This window comes from Aedes aegypti, chromosome 3 (genome assembly GCF_002204515.2).
Source record: "Aedes aegypti strain LVP_AGWG chromosome 3, AaegL5.0 Primary Assembly, whole genome shotgun sequence".
Classification (NCBI taxonomy): Eukaryota; Metazoa; Arthropoda; class Insecta; order Diptera; family Culicidae; genus Aedes; species Aedes aegypti.
Window position 1 is genome coordinate 167,673,705 of NC_035109.1, and position 23,900 is coordinate 167,697,604.

Consider the following 23,900-nt stretch of genomic DNA (forward strand, 5'->3'; position numbering starts at 1 on the left):
CTAGCTAATTGGAATTTGTTCAACAATTACTTCAGGTTTCATTCCCAGAAGTCGTTAGCAATGATTAAAAGTATTTTTATGGAATGCATCTTTAAAATCTTGCCAAAAAATGTCTTCAATACCAAGGAATTGCTTCATGACTTGGAATAATTGGATTTGTTTAGGAATTTCCCCTGTATTTTAATTCGAGCATTTCTTCTTGAATTATTGTAGGAATTACTCCTGGTATTACATAAGAGATCTCTCGTTTGAGATTCCATCAGAGGGTTTACCGATAATTAAATCTGAGAACACTCTCTGCAGTTCTCCTGAGGACTTCTTAAAATAGTTCCCCGAAATCTTTTCTAGAAACTTTCAAAATTTCCTCAACAAGTGAATACAAAAGTACAAGCGTATTTCCTGGATAGCTGTTCAACATTTCACGAGCGAGGAGCCCAACATCAGGGCTTTGGACCTGTAGCTCTGGAGCGAACTAGTGTAGATGCAGGGGTATATCCGGTCTACTGTGGGCCAGTTCTAAATGCAATATCAACTCCTTCCGCTTCCTCTCATTGGTCTGCATTTTGACGTGGCAGGCGCCATTGTTGCCTAAGATTAAATGATCACCAGCACTTATACACTGATGGTGTCTGTTAGACCCAAGCAGTGATCTATTTGGTTCCTTGTGTAAATGTAGTTGATTTGGCGATACTGGAGTAGCAACCACGGTTGGCCAATTGGGCTTAAGCTTAAGCTCAAGTCTTTAAGTACGGTCTCGATTGGTAATTACCTCGATCTGCACTGCAGAAATTGCCAGAATTGCTTACATCGTAATCAGCGGGAAGTAAAACATTCAAAAAGAATCTCTTTTTGCAGATAGGACAATTTGACATGTTTTTACTGAAATGATAACGAATGCACAATCACCGAAAATGATTTGGAATACGGCCAACTGGTAGATTTTTGATTTAGCGGCCTTGAATAAAATTTGCAGGTGATTGATTTTATTACCTCCGACGTTTCGACCCTTAATTTGAGTGATCTTCAGGGATGAAGAGCGATAGTCCTATACCATCTCTATAAAGGCCCGAACTGAAAGCCTTGGATGTGATGCATCTAAACAGTTGTAAATTTCATTTAGAATCGGAAAAACATAAATACGAGCTGCAAAACATTTTAAATCCACTTAGAAATCAGAAATATTCCACAATCAAACAGCATATTAATAATTCAGAATTATGTTAAACTGAAAGCTACGAATCCGAACCGTAGCAAAATATGAATCAATATTCGCGCATGCAACACGTCTCATTTCCCGTTGCGATCGAGAGTGTAAAACTATTAAAACCACTCGCCGCGTTCGTACATAATTTATGCGCTGAAACCCTGCCCCCATATGCCTGAAGCCTGGCTGTCCATCACCATCAGTAACATGATGGCAGTTTGGTTTGCCACGTTCGGTGACGGAATTGAAAATAAAGTTTCTTCTCACGGTTTTCCGTTTCGGTAGCCATATCAATGTGTAGTGCAAACGAGATCTACACCGCGCCGTGCAATGATTTGGCCAATTTCTAATGCGTATTTTGATTGTAGTCACCATTTAAACGTCTCACAAAAACGCGGGAAAGTTTCGCACTTTCCTGATACATTCCACCTTCGCTCGGTTCTGGGCTTTTTTTCATTTGTCTTGGTGTTCCTCATGGTGGCTACATTTCACGATACGACATGCAATCCACATACGAATGGTAATTTAAAACCCCCTTCCAGTCCACTGACCGTTATACTGACCCTCTGTCCAGCAGCGAATGGAATTCCGTTGTTTTGTTTTGATTACATCGCTTCGTAGCGTATATGCATGGGATGTGTTTTGATGGAGTTTTTGTTTTGGTTACCATCTTCTGGAGGAACTGGTGTAGGTAAATGAATGACCTAAGGTTCATCCACCATCACCACTAGCCCGAATCGGGTCATGCTTGGACCGTCCGAAATGTGTGCGCAATGGTTTCCTATGAGATAATCTTATAATTCACGCGTAGCATACTCTTTGAGATAGAGTAGGATCTTCTCTTCATTGTAGCATTGTTCAAAAACGAAAAATAATAAATACTTGAGTGTGTTGTTAAAATCAGTTATCAGGGTTGGGAGCAGAATATGTGAATAATGCCATGCATAAAATACAAATTTTTCAATTCTAACCATTAGTCTAAAGCAAAGAATGAAGAAACGCCATGCTTACATAAATTACTTGTAAGCATTTTAATTGCACTTGGAGCTGCAGTGATGCATCATAACCCATTCATCTTTGTCGAGACATAACTGAGTCATTCTCGTGTTGAAGTCATGTGAAGATTTGTTTACATTTGCATTCCAGTTTCCCATAAAGAGCTAGTTGTTTATCTAGTTAATAATCCGCACATGGAACTCGTTGGCATCCCACCAGCAGAAAAAATGTACTGGCAAAACATCCAATCACGTCTTGAATATTTTTCGTTACGAAAATTATAACATGTCGTTCTCAATCTTGAAATAGCACCCTCCAACTTCACACCTTACCATTAGAGAGCTGGATAAGATTGGACACCTCTTAATTTGCTTGATCTTCGTCTGAACAAAACAGACAGTGATTTCAACAGTCAAGCTCCCACCTCTTGAATATTTGTCCGGGGTGAAAACTAGCCAGCATAAATGCGACACACGACCGGTAACCGACGCAGCATAAACCGCAGTAGCGTCGTGCGCTTGTGTCGTGCGGTTACATAAACGCTGCCCACGAGAAAGCCGCCAGCAAGTTCATTATGGCCTCTATTTTTGTGCGGTGGCTTTTCATTTCCCGCTTATGGTTTATCTTGCTTCATTTTCTAGCTTGGTTATGCTCTGTCGGCTACTGCTGGTTTCTAGGAGCATAGATCGTTATCGTAGCATAAGCCGTAGTTTTTGATCTCACCTAACGCAGAGTATCTAGCACTAGCATTTCAAATGATATTGAATCTTTTTTTTATTTCTGGAGTTGTCAAAGTGATTGTTCTACAAATTTACAATTTGAAAGTATTTCAGAACAAAAATACTAGACAGATTCTGGCAATAATTCTGGAGGAATACACGAAATACCCTTTGGAATATATGGGTAAACATGGAGGAATTATGTTATGGGATAAATTTCCGAAGTATGATTAAAAGAATTCCAAAAGATATTCTTGACGAAATAACCAGGCATTAGGATTCGTTCTCAATTGATTTTGAAACACGATCAAAGCAAGCGGAGAAAATCATCGCATCTGTATCTGTGGTCCATGATCGGCAATGTTTCGCAAGTTGTAACAAGCTTGATAAATATCAGCTGCAAAAGAGACCCCCAATGAAAGAATAATGATAAAACCCATTTTTTCGCTTATTTGCCATTGGGGATAAGTGTTTTACTAGAATGATAAACTTTACTAGAATGATAAACAATCCCCAAATATCCTATAAGAATAGTGCCCCCAGGTTTGGAGCTTATTTAGATGGGTTGCATGCAATTCTATCCCCCCGATACAATCAGAGCTGTAGCAATAGACAGACTCCTATGATGAGGTTTCCAGCCTTTTTGGCTCGCGGCGCACTTTTTGAAATAAAATTGTTGCTCGTAGCACCTGTTCTTCATCATCACTCTGTTTGAAATCTGGATTTTTACACACTAAATCGACCCTTTAATTCCTACGATAATCGTGAAGTACGATTTAGGTTTCTCAATCTCTCATTATTATCGAGTTATTTTTTAAAGTGAATGCTTTTATGAAAAGATTTGATTTATTTCATTATATTTTTTTCCAAGGTTAAGCTATAATATTTAGGTATCTAAATAAAACTGTACTTAGTGTTTCATCAAATATTTCAAAATTCACCTTTGGTTAAGAAAGTCTTTGATTTTTGCTGTTAATTCGAACAACTGAATCACTCTTAGTAGCGACAGCAGTAGGTAGCGAAATATTTTAAATACGTTTTCGTAATATATCAGGTACAAGAAAGTTCAATAATTATCGAGATGTTGACACCGTGTGTATAAGATTCGTAAAACCTGTGTTTCGTGATCCACCATAACTTCGAAAACATCATATGGTGAAGATGAATTAAAACCACCTCCAAATTTTCAAGAGCACAAATGTAGAGAAAACAAACAGTGATTGTAAATGAAAAATCTATCGATTGATCGCAACGAACGATTAACCAATCGATCATATTTTCAGCGCGATCAGTTATTTGGTCTTTAAATTTGAACTCATGAAAATTCTGGACTGGACTTGGTTTAGTATAATTAAAAGCGTATTATATAGCAAAAAGTTGAGATATGTCAACACTGCTCCTTCATAAGGACTTAACTGACATGATCAATTTCTCTTTATCGATTTTCTCTTCTCGCTAATAATTTCTCCACATTAAAGAAATTCGTAATATTTTTTGTTCTTATATGAAGCAAGATATACACCCTCATCCTTGTTTACGGCAGATCCAATTTTTGTTCAAATTCCATTCGTTCGATTCTATGACCTTTTGATTTTGTTAGTCAGAGAATAATTCTGATAAAAATTTAATTGCTACTACATTACGAGGCTCATGCATAATCTTAATGTGACTGTTATGCGGTTACAATTACCAATGTGACAAAACAACTCGGTATTTTTTTTCGAATTTTCTAGAACAATCTCACTGATTTCAGTAAGCTGAACGAAAGTATTCATGATTTGATGACCCTCCACAGTATTAACTCGAATTTGTCAAAAATGTCGAATGTGACAAATATTCAGTTATGGGCAAGGTAGTAATTAGCCATTTCAGTCCTATTTCCTCTTCGTCCATGGTAACTGGTATGGAGATTCCGAAATTTTCAATAGATTACTAAGTTTAGTCGTTTTTTTCGATGGATTTTGTTGGAATTTTCAGAACTTCCTCAGTTTTCAGTTTATGGTCCGGAAATATGGTCGAAGTGGTTCCGAAGTTATAAGACAATCCTTGGGGTATAAAAAATGCCCAAATCATCCGTTCAACGGATATCTCAAGACCGTAGTGAGCTAGAAGTTGGTCTCTTCCACAAAGGGCTATCTGGCAGTAACAAACCTAATTGGAATTTTATCCGTTAGGTGGCGCTAGTAACATTTTTTCTCGAGATCCTGATATGCTAGAAGGTTGGTGTATTCGGCAAGGTTGTTCAGCAGACCAAGGGTAATCAGGCTATAACATAAATAATTGGAAATAAATTCGCTAGGTAGCGTTAGAAACAAATTTCCTTCAATTTTCAAAAAAAAAAATCAAATCTAATTGGTAATTCATCCGGCAGCACAGCGAATCAAAAATGTCATTTTTGCGCGTCTCAAGGACCAAATTATGTGTCTCTAGTAGATTTGAAATTGCTAAACCTGATGCCGTTCTCAGAAATATTCCAGCACGTCACAATTTTTAGCTGCAGGTCGCCAAAATCACTTATTTCATTGATGTTTACATAACATTTATAGTATGATTTATCATAATTATTGTGCTTTAATTCACTAAGAATGCAAAATAGGACTTCAACTTTCTTCTTTTCAGTTGTAAGCAAAAAATTTTCATACAAGCTGGCAAACTGGCAAGTTGGCTGAAATAGTCAAATTTGGCATTACCAAAAGTCAATATCTCAAAAACTAGACGTGCTGTGATATTTTTGAAAACGACGATAGATGCAGCAACCCAGTGAATAGCGGTATTTTGGTGCTTGAGACAAAAACGTGTTCCGCAGTGTAGGTGGCGCTAGTAACAAATATCCTTCAATCTTCTATATCTAGAGATTCTGATACGCTAGGTTTGTGTCTTTGGCAAAGTTGTTCTGCAGACCAAGAGCTATCTGGAAGTGATTGGGAATTTATCCACCAGATGGCGAATATAAAAAAAAAACTGTAATCTTCTATATCATGAGATTCTGATAAGCTAGAAGGTAGGTGTTTTCGGAAAAATTGTACAGCAGATGAAGGGCTATCTGGTTGCATTTTTTAAGCTTACCATGTTCAAAATATGTAAATTGAATTCGTGGTCGTTATCACGGTAACAGAGATTTCAATTAAAACAATCGTTCGATTTTGGCACGTTTCAGCACCATGAAAATTTTTGGCGTGTCAAAATCGAACGGGCAATGTATATCTGTTGGTGAAAAATCTGATTGAGATTCATCCGCTGGAAGGTGTACAGTATATATGCCAAGACTGCGATGGTAGGATTTTTGCTATCTTATGATCCTGATAAACTCCTCATTTTTGTTAGAATAGACTACCGCCTACGTTAATACTTACAGTAGAGTAAAAGAATTTGAATCGGGCGATATTCAAAACTGAAAAGGCAATAGATGGCTCATTTTTCAATGGTAGTAAAAACGAAATCCTGAAGCGAAGAAAACATCACGGAAGCTGAACTAAACACAACAAGTTATTTATTCACTTTGCGCTTTCTTTCTAATCACAACTTTTTCGATCCTGTTTCTTAATTGCAAGTAATTTACGTTTCTCATTTTTCCCATAGGTTTTGACAGTTCTCGACTACCATTCTTCCATGCGCTAGTGTCAAAAGTTTGAGGAATTTAAGAAACGAGCGTAGTGCGATCAGTGAGTGGAATGCAAACATCAATGTCGCCGCTCGGCAGCCAGTGATAGAAACTACATGTTCGAAAGTCTGTACTTTTTGCAACTGGCGCCAACTGTTAGCATTTTATAACGATGTAAACAGTCGTCTCATTTTGTATGGAGAAAGAAATTTCACTACCAATCTCTCCAATATCAAAACTTTTTCTTCAAAGACACACATTTGCCAGGATTTATGTTTTTATCTGCTTAGCTAACTCTTCTCCAGTAGAGAAACTAGGTAGAAATTCTACCATAGAATACAGGAAGCATCGAATTACTGACTTTAAAATGGCTTGCTCAATGTTCACCACCTAATAAAATTTCAATATTGTCGCTCCTTTGCTGCTCTTCTATAGATTCCCTTTATCTTTGAGTCGCATGACCGCTATAGCCATAACAAAAATAATATGCAACAATCACGGTCCATACCTTTTTCTTTGTACATAAAATACATCGAAAGTCTGTCAAAACCCTATGTTATTGTTTACATTAGAAAAGTTCGTTATATTTTTAACAGAAGAACAAAGAATAAGGTTTAGAGTAAAAAAAAACTTTGATTAAGAACCAATTAATCAAATTGGAGATCCAACTATGTATTGTGGCTGTTAAACTGAGTTAGCTAAAACTCAAGCGTGAAAAATCCCGAGCATAAGATATGAGAATTTGAAATTTTCTCTTGTCAACTTTTGATCTATTTTTTCGTAGACATCAACCTTCTAGCTAATCAAGGTAATGAAGATTTAAAAAAAATATTGGTTTATTACTGCTAGATAGTCCTTGATCTGCTGAACATTTTTGCCAAAGACACCAACTCTCTATCTTCTCAGAATCTCGAGGTAAAAGAAGGAAGAAAATTTGTTACTAACACCACCTAGTGGAAACATTCCCAATTAGTTTTGTTATTGGCATATAGCCCTTGATCTGCTTAAAAACATAAAAAAGACACCAACACGTTAATGCTTCCAGTGGACGATTTGCTTTTTGAAGGAAATACCACACATTATGCACATTTTTGTGGGGTTTTCAGCATGTGAAAAGTATGATGGCTGGATGGATGTTAATATCAGTCAAAGATCTTACACACAATTAGCCTAAATCTAATAAAAAATCATCAAAGGATCTAAAAAATCGAAAACTTGTTGGTAATCCACCAACGGATTTAAAGACAGCCTACCAAAAATCTATACAGGTACATTTTAATCAGATTTCCGTCAATTATCTCACTACAGACACGTTTGGGATAAGGAACTAACTATAAAAGAGTATCAAAAAGCATTCCAGTTATTTATCAAAAATCTATCAAGAAAACTGCGAAAATCTATAAACCATTCCAGGAAAAACATTGGTACATAACACATGAAGTACTTGTTTAGCAACTATATGACAACGGAAACAAAATTGAATGGCACCAGACAGGCATTCACCCTTTATTAACGGGCCACACCCGGAGCTAGACGACAAAGTGAAAACTGAACCAAGATAGTGCACTAGGATAGGCCCAAATACCTTCCCAATGATAATGACTCTAAATGAAACATTGTGTCGTGAGCATAACAGGCAGAAGCAACCCATTGTCATGCCATTAACACTACTATTCCAGTGGATTGGATTGACGTTCGAGTGGCGCCGTTTCCAACACAACAAATACGTTGAACTTTCTACAAATCGAAGTGCATCGTGAATTTGAACAAACGTGCACCTGAAACGAACGACACATGAGTACACCTTAACTGAATATGTCGATGATTCAATCATAAAAAGAACTACTTGCTGGCAGATATTTGTGACCTTCTGACCGCTGAACGAATTGACGGTTGATGTAATTCAATCTTCTGATCATTACTACTAGTATACCTGCGCACGAGACTATACCAATCGAGTGGAACAGGTGTGTAATACAATTCAATCTCAGTTCAGCAGAGACGAGAGACATTCAAAGGTACCACTAGCAGCGATGCAATAAATCTAACACATTAGATAACTGGCTTCTAGCAATCCCACAGCAGCTACTAGTAGCGGCAATAATATTACAGCAATCACGCTAAGAAACGTATTAATATGTACACACGTCTGAAGAGCGAAAACCGGTTCTGGATGCATCCATGGAGAAATCACCAGATAGATCCCCCGTCGCTTGCGTTCAGATGTCGAACGTAGATTCTTTCTGACGGTTGATGTAGGTCAGTGGGTAAAGTTTGGAACGATTGGTGGAATAGAATGTACGGCCGTGAATAAGTTCAATGTTATCGATTGTGTCAATGAAACGGATAGAGCAGTGTCACGTCTGTGATTGTTATGTAGATGTATGCATTGTGGCTGCTGGCGGTACAATGGACTTTAAAATGATACAATCATTTATATCCAGTTGAATCACATGTGAATACCACTTGATTTGTACTGTTATTTTGGGTGTAGCCAGTGAGGTGAAGTGGATCATTTTTGAATCAATATGCTATAGCAATTTGCTATAGCATGACAATCTTTGATTAACAGCTATTTTTGCTGTTTGAGAAAGAAACAAATTGATTTGACCTGTTGAAAATCGTTCCTCGACTGTTCGCATATAACATTTTATAAATCTTTACATAGTTTTGCACATCGCCGCTCTTATCTATCTTGTAAGATTCCCGTGTAATCTGCTGCAGTCCATGGTTTTCCACAACTCGTTCTGCGCTATATGGCAATTATTAACAATTGCCAATGGTAATTCTACTACAATTTCCATTACTAAACAAAAAATATTAACAAAATACATCTAAAATATTTCAATTGCTGTCAATTATTTTAGGTTCTCTCTACCGATTCGAACTTCAGTGATTCAAACATGAACATAGGTATGGTTGCGTAACCGAAACATAATCACAAACCCGAAACAAAGCTAACTCAATTAAGCACCCACCAAAATATGACGTTTTAAGTGTGTCACACAACACAGTTCAACCCAACCCTTAGAGCTCACTCAAGTTTCGGAAGCAACACAACAAAATTAGCCCCTGATAATCACCAAATTGACTTTAACTATCGGTTCGACCAGGCAAATCGTGAGACATCACCAATTTGCGTGGTAATCACGGAATGATGACAACAATGAGCAATTAGATAAACCGTCTTACGTGCTCGCTAATTTGCATGTGAATGTCACAAATATCCAACCACCGTTAACGTATTGCTGTTACGTCGCATGTAAAATCTAACGTCTAGTTTTATCTGCTTTCCCTGTCTACGTGTAGAAATATCCCGCCTTACAATGGCCAGCAACGACCAGAGTGGAACCGATCAAACTGATCGAGGTCTCCGGAAGGAATACTTTGGCAATGGGGGCGGATTCGGACGGTTTCTGCCACCGGTGTTTAAGCTGCTCGAATTGGTAAGTTATAGATTTATAATCGATGATCATGTAGTCTAATTGAACTTTTATGGCCGAAATGTAACATGTTGTGATAGTTCTGAGATGTTCTAGAGATCATCCAACTGTGTAGGACTTTAGAACATGAGATTTATCGCTAAACCAGTAATTCTGTAAGGTGTATCAAGTTAAAACACGATACGATATCTTCAGGATGTTCTAGGTCTTTCAAACTGACTTTAAGGTGAAGATGAATAGAAGCCAAACCTCAATTCGGTTCTCCAGATTCGTTCTCTTGAAAATTTGAGGTTTGGCTTCGATTTATCTTCACCTTAAGTAACGATCAATCATTGAACATTTGGGATGTTCATGAGCTATTGTAATATACTTTCGTTTGTTCCAGGATATCAAAATTGTTCAGGAGTTCAGAACATGGAATCTACACTCATAACAGTAGCTACAATGAATATTCAATCGCACACGTTGAGAGTTGAAGTAGTTCCACCCTGCTCATAAATGCAAAACAGTCACATTCGACATTTTTTACAAATTGGAGTTAATACCATGGAGAGTCATCAAATGACAAATACTTTCGATCAACTTAATCATCAATCAGTTAATCAGTCAATCAATCAATCCATCAATCAGTAAGTTGATCGGAAGTATTTGTCATTTGATGACTCTCCATGGTATTAACTCCAATTTGTCAAAAATGTCGAATGTGACTGTATTGCAGTTATGGGCAGCACAGACCTTATCCAAATTGTCCGGCAGTTCATAAAATAGGTCTACGATAGTTTGAATGACCTACAATCGACAAATCCAATCTTTTAAGACCCCTGAGAAGATAACTCAGGTAGTGTGGGGATGTCGCCATCCCTCTAAAACCATCCCATAAATTGTAAGTGAGCAATTCTCGCTAAATTGCCCAAGTGGTGTACAGAATGCACAGACATTATCCTTGGCCTCAGACCCTTATCTCCCCGGGACCACCTGACGGTATTTCTTCTGGCAGGGGTCAGTGAATATAGCACTTAACACATGTAGCAGAAGTAGCGTAGGTAAGCTGCTTCTCCTAGCCGATTTAAACAATGTTACAGGGGACCAGCCTCGGCACGGCTAATCCTCTGCAGCCAACCCTTGGTCAGCGCGCCATAGACGCAGCAATTCTAGTATAATGTAAGTGACAGCCGTAGTTACTGTATTCCAGCACTCAGCATACGCACACATTCTCTCTATTATGTTGTCGGGGGACGTGTCTCCTCCTCATGTAGCGAGCATGCAATCTCTCACAACAATGAAACGGGGGCAATCGAACACGACATGCTCCGCTGTTTCCTGCATATCAGCACAATTGGGGCACGTAGGAGATTCTGAGTGCCCGAACCTATGCAGGTACTGTCTATACTATAGACTCTATAGCAACCATGTCCTGACAGAAACTGCGTCAGGTGGAAGTTCACTTCCCCATGGTTTCTTCTATACCAATCTAACACATTTGGTATTAGCCGATGAGTCCATCTACCCTTAGTGGAGTTATCCCATTCCTGCTGGCAACTTCTGAGTGCTTCCTTTTCCTCTTTACACGTGTCGCAGACTCCTCTGGTACCTCTTTGGTTGAAGCAGTGAACATCTTCCTTGATGATGAGTCCGAAGGGCGTCATCCCGGCTATGATGCACACTCTTTAGATACCGTTTGGTATGCGCTTGCTACTCTTAAGGTGATTATAGAACGAAGCCACACTTCAAATTATCAAGAGCACAAGACTTGAGAACCAAACAGCGCTCCGTGTTGAAAATTTATACCATAGATCACCAACAGGAATCAAGCAAATTGATTGGTTTTCAATGCGAACTGTTGTCAGAATCTCCAGTCTTGTGCACTTGAAAATTCAAAGTTTGGCTTCGTTCTATAATCACCTAAAGCACATGATCCTATACGTGCTTTCCAACCGCTTTAAGTTTCTGCTCGTTCTAAGCGCTTTTGACCAGATTGATCCTCCATACCTTAGTATAAATAGCGCCACGCTTGCCAGGAGCTTGCGTTTGCTGGCAATTACATCAGAGCTGTTAGACATCATCTTCGAAAGCGCCGCTATAGCCGTAGATGCCTTTTACAGGCATATTCAACGTGGCTAACGAGGCTGAGCTTGTCATCGATCATTACCCCAAGATGCCTGAGGGATCGCTTGGACTCTATGGTAAAATCATCTACCGAGATAAGCGCCCGTTGCTCGGACATGCGGTTGTTGACCACCACTACTTCACATACTTGTGACGGGCCAATCCTAGTTTCCTAGACTTCATCCATTCCTCGACTATGGAGAAAGAGAGCGCCTCTGTCATCTCTACTTCCTCCATCGATTCGCCATAGACCACTAGGGTGATGTCGGCGGCGATGCCAACAATCTTAAGAAAGGTGCAGCGTCAGTACGTCATCGTACATCGCATTCCATACCATCGGGATTGAACCTTGAGGTACTCCCGCGGTAATTCGAACGCTTTTCTGCCCCTCCTTTTTGTCATACAGTAGAATACTACCATCAAAATAGCTTTCTAGATGCTTACACAACTATACCGGTACCTCGAGGCGGTGAAGTACGCGCTATCGCTTCCCAGCTTGCGCTGATGAACGCATTCTTCACATCCAGAGTGACAACCGCGCAGTAACGAATGCCGCTTCTTTTATACTCGATTGCCACCTGTCGACACATATTAGGCACTTAGCGATTTGCTTACAGTCACTTTTGCCCTATGAACTTCGGTGTCGCATTTTCTGCCCATCTTACTCCTGTCGGGACCATTGCAATTCCGCGACTTATGGCCCTTCCCGAAACACTTGAAGCAAACTGTTGAGGATGTTGTAAGCTCAGCCGACAAACCAACCAGTTTACCTTGAGTATGCCCAAGTTCTTCGCTTTGTTGGCCTCTGCAACCGGCAGACTGATCGCCGCCACCTGGGTGCTCTGCGAGCCTCTTTGAGGGCAGTCGAGACCTCCGCTGCATCGATGACCTTATCCATATTTTCACACTTAAGAGTCTGCAGTCAGCTGCTTATAGACTGCACCCTTTTGCTTGGCGTACTTCTTTGAGACTAGGATCATTTCAACAATCCTAGTCCGCCTTATGCTCCGCACATCTGCGCCCAATGGCGATAACTTCTCCGTGCTTCGCATCACCTTCAGAACCTCGGCGTATTTCGCTTCCTCCGTTTTGATAACGAGGGCCTCGCCTAAATTCCTACATTTTTTTCGGTTTTCTCCTTCCTTTCTTTTTTTTTCGACTCGTATCCACGGGTTGCTGTTGCCTTGCGCCTGTGGTTCCTGAGGATGCACTGCCTTGTACCGGCTAACCCTTGGCTTTCTTGGTCTCAGGCTTGGTGTTGATCTCTCCATTGTTGTCATGTCCTCTTGATCGCGGAGCTTGACTCGTGCCAGCTTTTCTGCTCTGGAGGACGGCCGCGTAGGTCACTTTTCCCTTAGCCACCATACGTCTTTTCGCCACGTATTCATCCTCAAAAGTTCCCCTCTTTCGCATCATGTATCGAAAAATATCATCAGATATATTCGCGTTGTCTGTGAAGGAAAACACTTCAATCTGACACGACTTAGTGTCTCTTTTGCCTTGCCAAGTAGTGCCTTGGCTTTCTCGTAATCCTGTTTTGCAGCTAGGACTGATTGTCACAATTTCGGTAGACTTGTTTTCAAGTCTTTGCTGATATTACTTTTGCTCTTAACAAACTCAATGATGACATTGAGTTGCTCAGCAGCTACCTGCATTTTCGGGAGGTACTCCCTATTGCGATCCATGGCCTCGTGCCTGCTGTCGTCACAGTGTCTAGGCTTTTGCCCACACTGTTCTCACTTAAGTTGATGTTGGTCGCCTCCTTTTTTGGCGGGAACCTTAGCCGGTTACTGATGGGTCCAGCCTCTCCTTCGCATTCCGCTAGTTGTTTGTGTTGGTTGATCATCTCTTATGGCCGCCCTAAGAGCCGCTATCCATCTCCGCTGGAATAGTCACCCTTATGATCCCATTGTTATCTATGCAAGCAGGAAGGCCATGCTAGGGTTGACATAGTTCTTTATGGGATACTATGTTCAGAGCCGGATCGGCGCAAGTCAGGTAATGGCATCTGAGCCTACTCCCGCCCAGTTGGAACAACCAGACGACAGATTTGGAACGTAATCTAAGGACTGCCACGGTTTTACGAGATGAGGGCAGCCTGCTCCATTAGCCGTTTCAGGCCAGTATCACCCGACCCTACTTAGGGAGTAGAATGTCGTCCGCTCTTTGTATTCATTGATCCTTGCCGTCACGAAACTATATTTCTATTACTTAGATTTCCCGTCTACTAGGATGGTCTACTAGGTCTAGGATGGACTTTCTTCCGTGATGGCAAGTACATTCAAAATCGATGTTTCATCCATTTCCTCCTCGGGAATGAGCTTGATATCCTTGTGACCGTTGTTGATTGTATGCATAATCGTGGATCTTTCGCTTAATAACGCTGAATATATCGTCGATGTTTCTTCATCATTTGTCTGACAATAATCCATGTTTCTTCAGAATATCCTCCATATTCGCCATAAAACAGCCTACATAAGAACAGGTACAGAGGGATTTCGATGGGGAATCCTTTCGTCTGCTTGTATAAACTTGCTAGAAATACGAAGAAGTTCTCGTCCAGGCACAACCTGCGATTGGGGCATGTTTGTCTTGACATTTCCTTGGATACGTTAAGGATCTCGCATGTTTTTGTCAACGACAGAAATGAGTAAACACATGTTACCTAGAATTTTTTGTACCTTGGTGTAGAATCCAATTAATCTCATTATTGTACTGGTTTATGTTCGAATATGCCGCGGCTGTGGGACTAGAAATGAATTAGATAATTAAATATCGAAATGTCAAAGGGTCGAATGAAAACCACGGCGAATCTACAATAGGTCAAATGTGATCCAGAATTGTAATCGTACAGTATCCTAATTACTTAGGGACACATACAGGGATCATAGGGTCCATATTCCTAGCGTTCGGTCCCAGTTTTATCGATGTTCTGGCCCCAGTTATCGAAGTACGACCGACTTCTTTTAGGATACCGGTCATAGCATAAGTGTGAAATTCAGAATTTGAGAACTTTTACGATAAGCTTATTAGTATAAACTGTTAATTAATCGTAAAAAATCAATTGTAAATATGTAATAACAAAGCAAGTTAACAAAAGTAACTGAACTATGAATGAATCAGATGTCCATCATCCCATCCGTGAATCATCCGTCGTTATATGACTCATCATCACTACAGCAAACTACTCAAGTGTGATATGGGCCGTGCACTCGATTCCCCTCTGCCAGAAGCAATTATCACTGCCCGAGCCGGCGGACCTCTGGTATATTCCATTATTAACGAGTCGATTGTTTTCGCTTTGCTCCCAACAGCAATAGCGAGCAACGATCACGCGCAGCAAAAGTTCTACGGAACGCACATAAGCCTGTAGATTGTGTATATGCTAGCATCTCCTCTGGATTTTCCACATCGTTCGTTGTCATCGTCTTAAAATTGCGCAGTGCTCCGCGGCGTACATTACATACATGTAGATAGATGATTACCTTAGTTATATAAGATCAACTATATTCATGAAACATGTTTATACGGCAGAAGTTATTCAATCCTCGACTAATCAATGGATACCTTTGATTGACGCATCTGTGGTGATCACCAATCAATTTGATTCAGATCTCGCACTCGGCGGTATCGCTATTATAAGCCGCTAATATCGAGTAGGTGGTTCGAGAATGCGCGCCAACACACATGTCTATGTCTACGTATGCAGGCAATTAACGTTTATGGCAACACCCTAGTGGAGGGCTCAACCTCAATAATGATATTTTAAATAATTCCTTCTCTTTCGATTTGTTTCTACCCCATAATTGCAGGCAGTCGCCATTATCTGCATCGGGCTCATCGACGACCCAGCCAATAACTCCAGGCTTCGACCGTTCGCGACAACACGCACCATCGCACTTGCTTATTCGACCTTCGTGCCCTTCCTGATGTTTTCGGTGATTTACCTGTTCGGCAAAGTCATCAGAGAGAAGTAAGTGTCGTGCGATGCAAATTGCAGTTTAGGGAAGAAGCACCAGTAGTTAACGACATTTTTCAAGATGATTTTTTTTCTGTAAAACGGCGTATGATAATCCAATTGGCTATAATTGGCACTGTGGCCAAAACCGGTGCGTCTACCCTAAATTAATGTGCATGCACGAAAAGTTAATACATCGCATCAAGAAGGCTTGGTACTACGTATGAAACACAAACAAAAGAAATATCTTGATTGTTAAATGCTATCCACAGACAAATAGACGTAACACTCGACGGATATTTTAACCCGTATAAGCCTGGGTGAAAGTAAAATAACTAAAACTCTCACCGCTGAGCGACTGTTTAACGAATAAATTTTGTCAGTGCACTCGTACTCACATTTAGTTTCTCAGAACGGCCAAAGGAACTCGAAAATTTTTATGTGACCGGAGTTATCCAGGTGGATAACTGGGTCGGGTTGGGTGACCCTGTAGGTAGGTAAATTTCAAGTCGCAGATAGTTCTCAGAATCGGCCATAATGTAGACGCTATTTCAAAGCGATGAGAGTTTTGCTACTTTTGCTTTTACTCAGGCCTATACAGGTTAACCCATATCTTCCCAGCAATGGGGAAAAACGGATTACTTGATTTTAGCTTCAATGGAATGTCTTATTTTTCGAGGAGTATTTGAAGTTGCTGCTCACCAATCTGGATTTATTCCGGCTGAAATGAAGGAAATCCGTAAAAAAATGTCGAAATGGCTGCATTTTGATTTTTTTTCCTCATTTGCTGGGCGGATGCAGATTAACGATTGATTCAAAAATTTGATATTTCGTCATTTGTGCATCCGTAGTGCTAACATCATTTTTGTTTGCGTTTTACGTGCACACTCCATCTAAGCAGATACAACAAATTATAATACATTAAGCATTAATAAAGTATTATAATGGATTTATCGACCATAATTCCGATCGATAATTGTTCTAAATGTTACGTCTGTTTGTCTGTGCATATATTTACAAAACTTGGCTCTTGATATGTATTCATTAGAACCTAATCATTCTCTAATTCTCAAACAGCATTCCGTGGAAGCTTCAGTCACTGCTGAATCTGACGGCATTCATATTGTATCTCGCGACGGCTATTTGCATCCTGCATGACTGGTCGGAAACGAAAAACCGAAACTATTGGCCGCCAAACACACAACGGTGAGTAACGCATTCATTTAGTATACCTACAGAGAACACCTACAATTCAACCAACGTTTTACCCTTGCTTACAGAATGGATTTCCTTTGCGGTGCAGGGTCTGTGGCAGTTGTTGGTGCTTTGCTGTACCTGCTGGATCTGATTGTTACGACAAGGTTGGGCGCCAAGGGCGAAATCGAATAATCAAGGCGAAGATGCGTAATTTTCATAGCTGTAAATAACAATCTTATTAAGTAGTTGAGGTGTTGAGCCTCAACGCTTATTTTATAAAACAAAAATCGCAAGCAGCCGACAAACGGAATTCCCTCCATTCGCAGCAGAGCCTACCAGAGCATCTCGTACCGAGGACATGTAAATTTACGGACCAAAAACTAGATCATAGGACTACACAACATACTTTAAGTTTAAGAGAGTAACATTTTAATTATTTTTACGACTATTTTACCGATGCATCCGTCCGAAGAATTTAACATCGAAGAAACCACGATCGAAAAAACAAAAACTACATTCCAATCTCAGCAAACCGTGGGACTGACTACGTTTTCATGGTATCAAAGCCATATTGTTTTTCGTTTAGCTTTAGAATGAATGTACAAATTACGCTCTTCATGTATGAAACCTTTGTCATTTACCAGCCATTTTAAATAAACGAAATAAACGTTTTAACTAAATAGTATTAGGTCAATAGTTTTTTATTGTTTCCAGAGTTAAATTCATTCATTTAGGCAACATCTGAAAACATAAGACCGAATCAACAATGTAATGCCAGATTGCTCGCTTCATGGTCGCCTCTATCTATCCTTGCTCGCCTAAGCACGTTTTGGGCAATGATTTCATTATTCTTAAGTTTTATTCGCAAATTTATGAATTTTAATTTTTGATTTTTATAGTTTAAATTTTTGAACAACCCTATCCCGTCCATGTCCGCATAGAGGTCTCCAAGTAAACTGCCACGAATACTAACGCACAATCAATCTTACACAAGTCGATTTCCTCAGAATGAAAACGTTTCGATGTTTCTTCGACGTTATATGAGCTTTCGTTCAACGCCAGTCCAACAAGTAAGTGAATGCTCCGCAGCAATTCTGTTTATGTTTTCTTTCTCACAGCAAACAAATGTTGTGGCAGTTCTCACAGCAAACAAAGAAAATTTTGTCAACATTGCACTACTACGCAAGCAATTGGATTGGTCTATGGTCGACAAAACCACCAGCACTATCATTGCCGTGAAAATGCGTTTTTGTGATCCCAGCCGCATTCTTGATTCTTTCATCAATTTCAAATAATCTGTGCATTTGCTAAAAATTTAAATTCAAAAGTTAAATGGGGGAGGAGAATTTTGATTAATTTCTTACTTTTGTCATTTGCATTTTATCCGTCTAAGCCAGTGCTTCCCAAACTTTTTCAACTTCCGCTCCCTTGAGGCCAATATTTATCTGGAATCGCCCCCCTAATATATGATTCAAATATTTTAATTAAGCGCCATACGTCAAAAAATTTTGTCGACTCGCATATCCATAGAATCATAATACAATAACTGTTATGTATATTTAAACATATTTTCTTGAATATCGATAACCCGATATTCCTAATAATGAATAATTAACTGGACTGCAATTTATAATAAAAATTTTGATAATATATTGTGTGCATTACAGGCTACTGAATCAGTATTCTATTATATACATAGGCGCCAACTTATGACGAAGTTAGGGGCGAAGCTCTGCAAAATTAAGGGAAATGCTTTTTCGAGCAAACTCGCAAGGAACTGCATTGATTTTGTTTGCAATTGTGTGTTCTTGGAAGGTCTCGAACGACTAAACACTAACGACTAACTGATTTCGTGTTAGCCTTTTCGCCCCCTTTCTTAATTTTTCACCCCCCAAATTCTGTTTTAAAGATTTTCGCCCCCTTGAGCTTGAAAATCGCCCCGAACATGGACAGAATCCCTATACATTTTTTTTTTTTTTGAAGCCTCTTCTGGTTATCGATTTTTGACAATGGACCTATGCATGGGTTCACTATTTGACGTTTTAGCGGTGCCGTGTTATTTATGTGACCATGGAAACCAGTGCCGACACCGCTCAAAAGTCAAATTAGTGAACTCGTGCATCGGTCCATAATCAAAATTTGAATTCGTACGCTTTAGTTGTTAATTATAAAAATTATTTTATTTTCCGTAAACCAACGGAAAAAAGTTTTGAAATTATTACCCACTTCGAAATGTCTAATTTGTATTTACCGTTTATTTCAACCTTCTAAGAAGTTTTTCTCTTATTATATGAGGGATTCCACGGAGGCATGCAAGTCGATTCTGATCGACCATTTCAATAATATCTGAAACTTTACACAGTTTTTCAGTTCCATCTAAATCGTCATTTTCCGATATCAAATCTTCAAGTTGAGTCACGACTAACTTTTCAAAAGGGTGTATGTGAAAATGGTTCAAAAATATTCAAAAAGCTGCACAGCAAAAACGGTTCGTTCGATTGTTAGACAACTAAAGAAACAAAGTTAGACAACTAAATAAAGATTCCAAAAAAAATACACACAGTAAAAAAAATTTTTTTTTGCATTAAAAAACATCATTTTTGTCACAAAAACTCAAATATCTCAAAACGCTATCGGAATACCAACGTAATTTTTTGAGGGAAAACGGTCCATTATATTAGCTATCTACCATAAAAATTTGGTGATGGTAAGCCAATAAACAAAAAAGTTATGACATTTCAAATATTTCACAAATTTGACACTTAGTGAAATTTTTTTTTAGGACCGCAGTTTGTTGCTGAATTTTTTGTTAAGGGTACCACATGAGGTTAACAAGTTGTTTTCATGATATTTTATTTAATTATTCATAACTATTATAGCATCTATTAGAAAGTTAGACGCGATCCAGTGTTGTGATCTAAAGTCTTGATAGTGTCATATTTTTTATTGTACGTAACTGAAGAAAAATTCTCTCAATAGTGTTGAAACCTTTTGATAAAAGAAACCTATAAGAAATCTAATATTGAAGACAAAAGCTACAAAAAAAGTTTTTTATACAGGTATATGACTAGTTTACCTGCAAAAAGTTTACCTCGTAGAGAACAAGGCGGGTCTATACCCAGGTGATCTAGTATACGTAAAGCAGGTCGGTTTTCTCGGCGCTGGTTTTCTCCACAAAGTTAAAATCTGATTACACCTGGGTATAGACCCGCCTTGGTAGAGAATAGACTTTGTTAATCATATTTGGGAGAAAGCGAGCAACTTCAACAACATCAAAAACATGATAGGTACATACCATGAACATACTCACGAAAAAGCTAAAAATATACTACCCGAGAAAAAATACCGTGAAATCAACGAAGCTGTACGAAGAAACCTCTTCAAATTAGGACCTGAGGATGTGGAAAATACAGACTACGATGAGGTAATTATGAATATGAAGGAAAGGTTCTCGAATCTAGCCACGACAAGGAATGAAAAATTATTGATTTTGTCGATGCTGCCAAGCTCGTGGTCTATTCAAGACGCCATTGATGAGTTCAAAACCAATAGAAATACAGCAAAAGAGGCATAACAATTCAAAAATAACTGTCTTGCAACCAAAAATGCTAGGTCGAGTACTTCATTAACAGATGAGACAAAAGAAAAAATAATTCAATATTTTGAAGACGATGAAGTAAGTAGAGCTATGCCTGGCCAAAAAGATTATGTATCTGTAAAAAAAGATGGAAAGCGTCAAGCAATCCAAAAACGATTAATGATGACTACTTTGAAAGAAGCGTATACACGCTTCAAGGAAATTGACGAAAATATTAAGGTAGGTTTTTCCTCATTTGCAAGCCTTCGTCCAAGGCAATGCAAGCTTCTATCCAATTCAGGAACACATAATGTTTGTGTGTGCACAACACACGAAAATATTAACCTAATCTTACATAGTTTGAAAAGAATCAATTTATCAAAGGATATTAAAATGTTAACTGGTAGTCTTTTGTGTGAAAATACAACATCAAATTGCTATCTACGATCTTGTTTGGATTGTCCAGATTCTTCATCATTGGAAAATACTTTATTCGCTGAGTTTGAAGAAAATTATATTGATAAGTTATCATTTGAGCAATGGGTGACTACGGATAGGTGTGACCTAGAAACTATTGTAAAACCTGTAGATGAGTTTGTGTCATTTTTTTGCTTGAAATTAGAAAGTTTAATTCCTCACGACTTTATTAAAACAGAGCAATCCCGCTTTTTAAAAAATACGAAAAATACATTACAAGATGGTGAATTTTTAGTCATTTGTGATTTTTCTGAAAACTATAGCTTTGTATTGCAAGATGAAGTGCAGTCCCATCACTGGAACGTACAACAAGCTACAATTCATCCATTCGTTATTTATTTCAATGGAAGTACGCAAATTGAACATTTAATTTTATTGTAATTTCCGAAGATTTAAGACACGACTCAGTATCTGTAAATTTGTTCATTGCCAAAATGATTAACTTTTTACGCGTTGATAAGGATAAAGAAATCAGAAAGATATATTTCATGTCTGATGGAGCAGCATCGCAGTACAAAAACCGTAAGAATTTTTCGAGCCTATGTCAATTTAAATCAAAGTACGGAATTGATGCAGAATGGCATTTCTTTGCTACGTCACATGGCAAAGGTCCTTGTGATGCTATTGGAGGAACCATAAAGCGCATGGCCACAAGAGCAAGTTTAGCCAAAGAACGTGAGCATCCAATTAAAACTGCAAAAGAACTATTTGATTGGGCGAATCGCAGAAAAGAAGAAGATTTAACAAAATTATCATTTTGTTTTACTACTACTGAAGAGTACGAATTAACGGCATCAGAGCTCAGCGAGCAATAATAACGCTATAATAACGCGAAAACGATCCAAGGAACCCAAAAATTTCACTGTTTCATTCCATTGTCAGAAAATAAAATTAAAGCAAAACTATACTCGAACTGTACTGATAATGATGCAAAAGTGTTCGATATTTCATTTTCATTTTCATTTTCATTTTGCAGCGTTTGGTGGGGCAATGAGAGCGCAAGTCAGTCCAAAGCCGGGGGAAGGGATAGGTAATGGCCGTAATAGTCTATGCGGACCACTTGAACACCATCGGAAAGGATAAGAAGGGTTGGGGTAGGGTATAGGGAATGGAGAAGACTTGACACAGTAATGCGATTAATGCTGCAAAATGTAAATGTGCTGAAGGCAATTCAATTTGAGTTTTGAAGTTATATTTGACTTATTAAAATTCCAAATAGATCGGCCATTGTACAAGTAAGAAAGAATATGCTGATCGCTTTCTAGAAATTTTATAAACAACAAAATAATAACAATATGAGAGTGATGCTAAGGGCTGCTGATGGCACAATGCGACGCTTTAGGAGATTTTGTTACTGATTGCAATTCAATCGATGGTGATAACTTTACAAACTTTATCTGTTTTTGCACTGATTGACGATGCTGATTTATATAAAAATATTTTAAAAATATTTGATATTATTAGTTCATTTGTTGGTGTGATCTAAGTGTTAATAATGGAAAATGTTTACATACCCTTGATAATAATACTTCCCTGATCAGAAATATTATATTTTGAGCACCCTTTTCGAAGCTATTCTATCCAGGTATCCATGTACTGCTTTCAATCCTGAAATTATTCTTATTGTGCATGCTCATGCATTATATTAGTGATGATCATAATCATGCAACAGATAAGAAGGAGAGAAAAAGAGAATATAGGAACAGTGATTAGTAATGAGTTAATTATGTAGTTTTGTTAGAATTATAAACAATTAAACAGTAGTGATGAATAGCTTTTAAAATGACTTTGCAGCATAGCTGAGCCTTTCGGATCGTAAGACCGATGTATAAAAATAATTTGTTTCGAAATTGTCCGCGTGGTCTTCTAGTGCCCCTATTAGATAAGAATCAGTCATAGACATACATACCGAATGCTCGCCATGACCCTATGACCAACATTTGTATATGTATAGCCTTAGCTGAGGTGGCTTTTCTAATAGGTAGTTCTTTCACTCATTGATTGTCTTCAAAACCTTGTCAAGTATAGAAAATTGATTTTATTTCATTTATTACTACATTGAAGCTACATTGTACTTATTAAGTATTAGGTATTATTTTATGTTTTTATCACTATTGATATTGTCAAGGCCAAAATTCCCAGTGAGTGAAGAATTTTATAGTACTAGAACACCATAGAAGATCGCTAAACATTACCTAATCATGGAACGGCTTTTTGCTCTATTATTTTAGGTAGATGCTATTGATCTCCCTTTGCTCCTATCCGCAACCCGGTGCACGCGCCCTGTTGGTTTTCGAAAACCTCGTAGAAGATTACAAACCGTCAATGGCATTCCCAATTACTACCCCACATTGCACAATCAAGGGTCTGATTGTGCTCCTAACCCACCCTCAGTTCGTAATCTTCTCGCCAGTTTGAAATTATATTTTCCCGAAGTGAAAGTAATTTTGATGAGTGATAGCCTAGTGCAGCGCAACTGCATAGTACAGTAGTTTAACCAGAATTTTTAGGTCAGAAGATAAAATCTAAATTTTGTAATAAAAAGGTTGCCATTGCTTTGAAATTCACCCAACATCTAATCAAAACTACTAACAACAGCGATCAATTATCAAAATTCATCGC

The 23,900-nt window shown here is 38.6% G+C and overlaps 2 protein-coding genes across 4 annotated transcripts in view; one reads left to right on the plus strand and one right to left on the minus strand.

Moving 5' to 3' along the window:
- The window catches only part of LOC5574129, a 33,163-nt gene extending 15,254 nt beyond the window's left edge, over nucleotides 1–17,909 (plus strand). For 2 of the 3 annotated variants that reach the window (XM_021854157.1, XM_021854156.1), the window contains exons 2-6: nucleotides 9,388–9,433; nucleotides 9,830–9,966; nucleotides 15,882–16,042; nucleotides 17,105–17,233; nucleotides 17,308–17,909. In XM_021854157.1, coding sequence (XP_021709849.1) covers nucleotides 9,424–9,433; nucleotides 9,830–9,966; nucleotides 15,882–16,042; nucleotides 17,105–17,233; nucleotides 17,308–17,416 — 546 coding nt within the window. In that variant the 5' untranslated portion in view covers nucleotides 9,388–9,423 and the 3' untranslated portion in view covers nucleotides 17,417–17,909. The remainder of the gene's footprint in view (nucleotides 1–9,387; nucleotides 9,434–9,829; nucleotides 9,967–15,881; nucleotides 16,043–17,104; nucleotides 17,234–17,307) is intronic. The other variant, XM_001661149.2, reaches the window with a different exon arrangement.
- LOC5574130 (kinesin-like protein KIF3A) overlaps nucleotides 1–23,900 on the minus strand; it is a 63,586-nt gene that overhangs the window by 23,520 nt on the left and 16,166 nt on the right. The window lies entirely within an intron of this gene.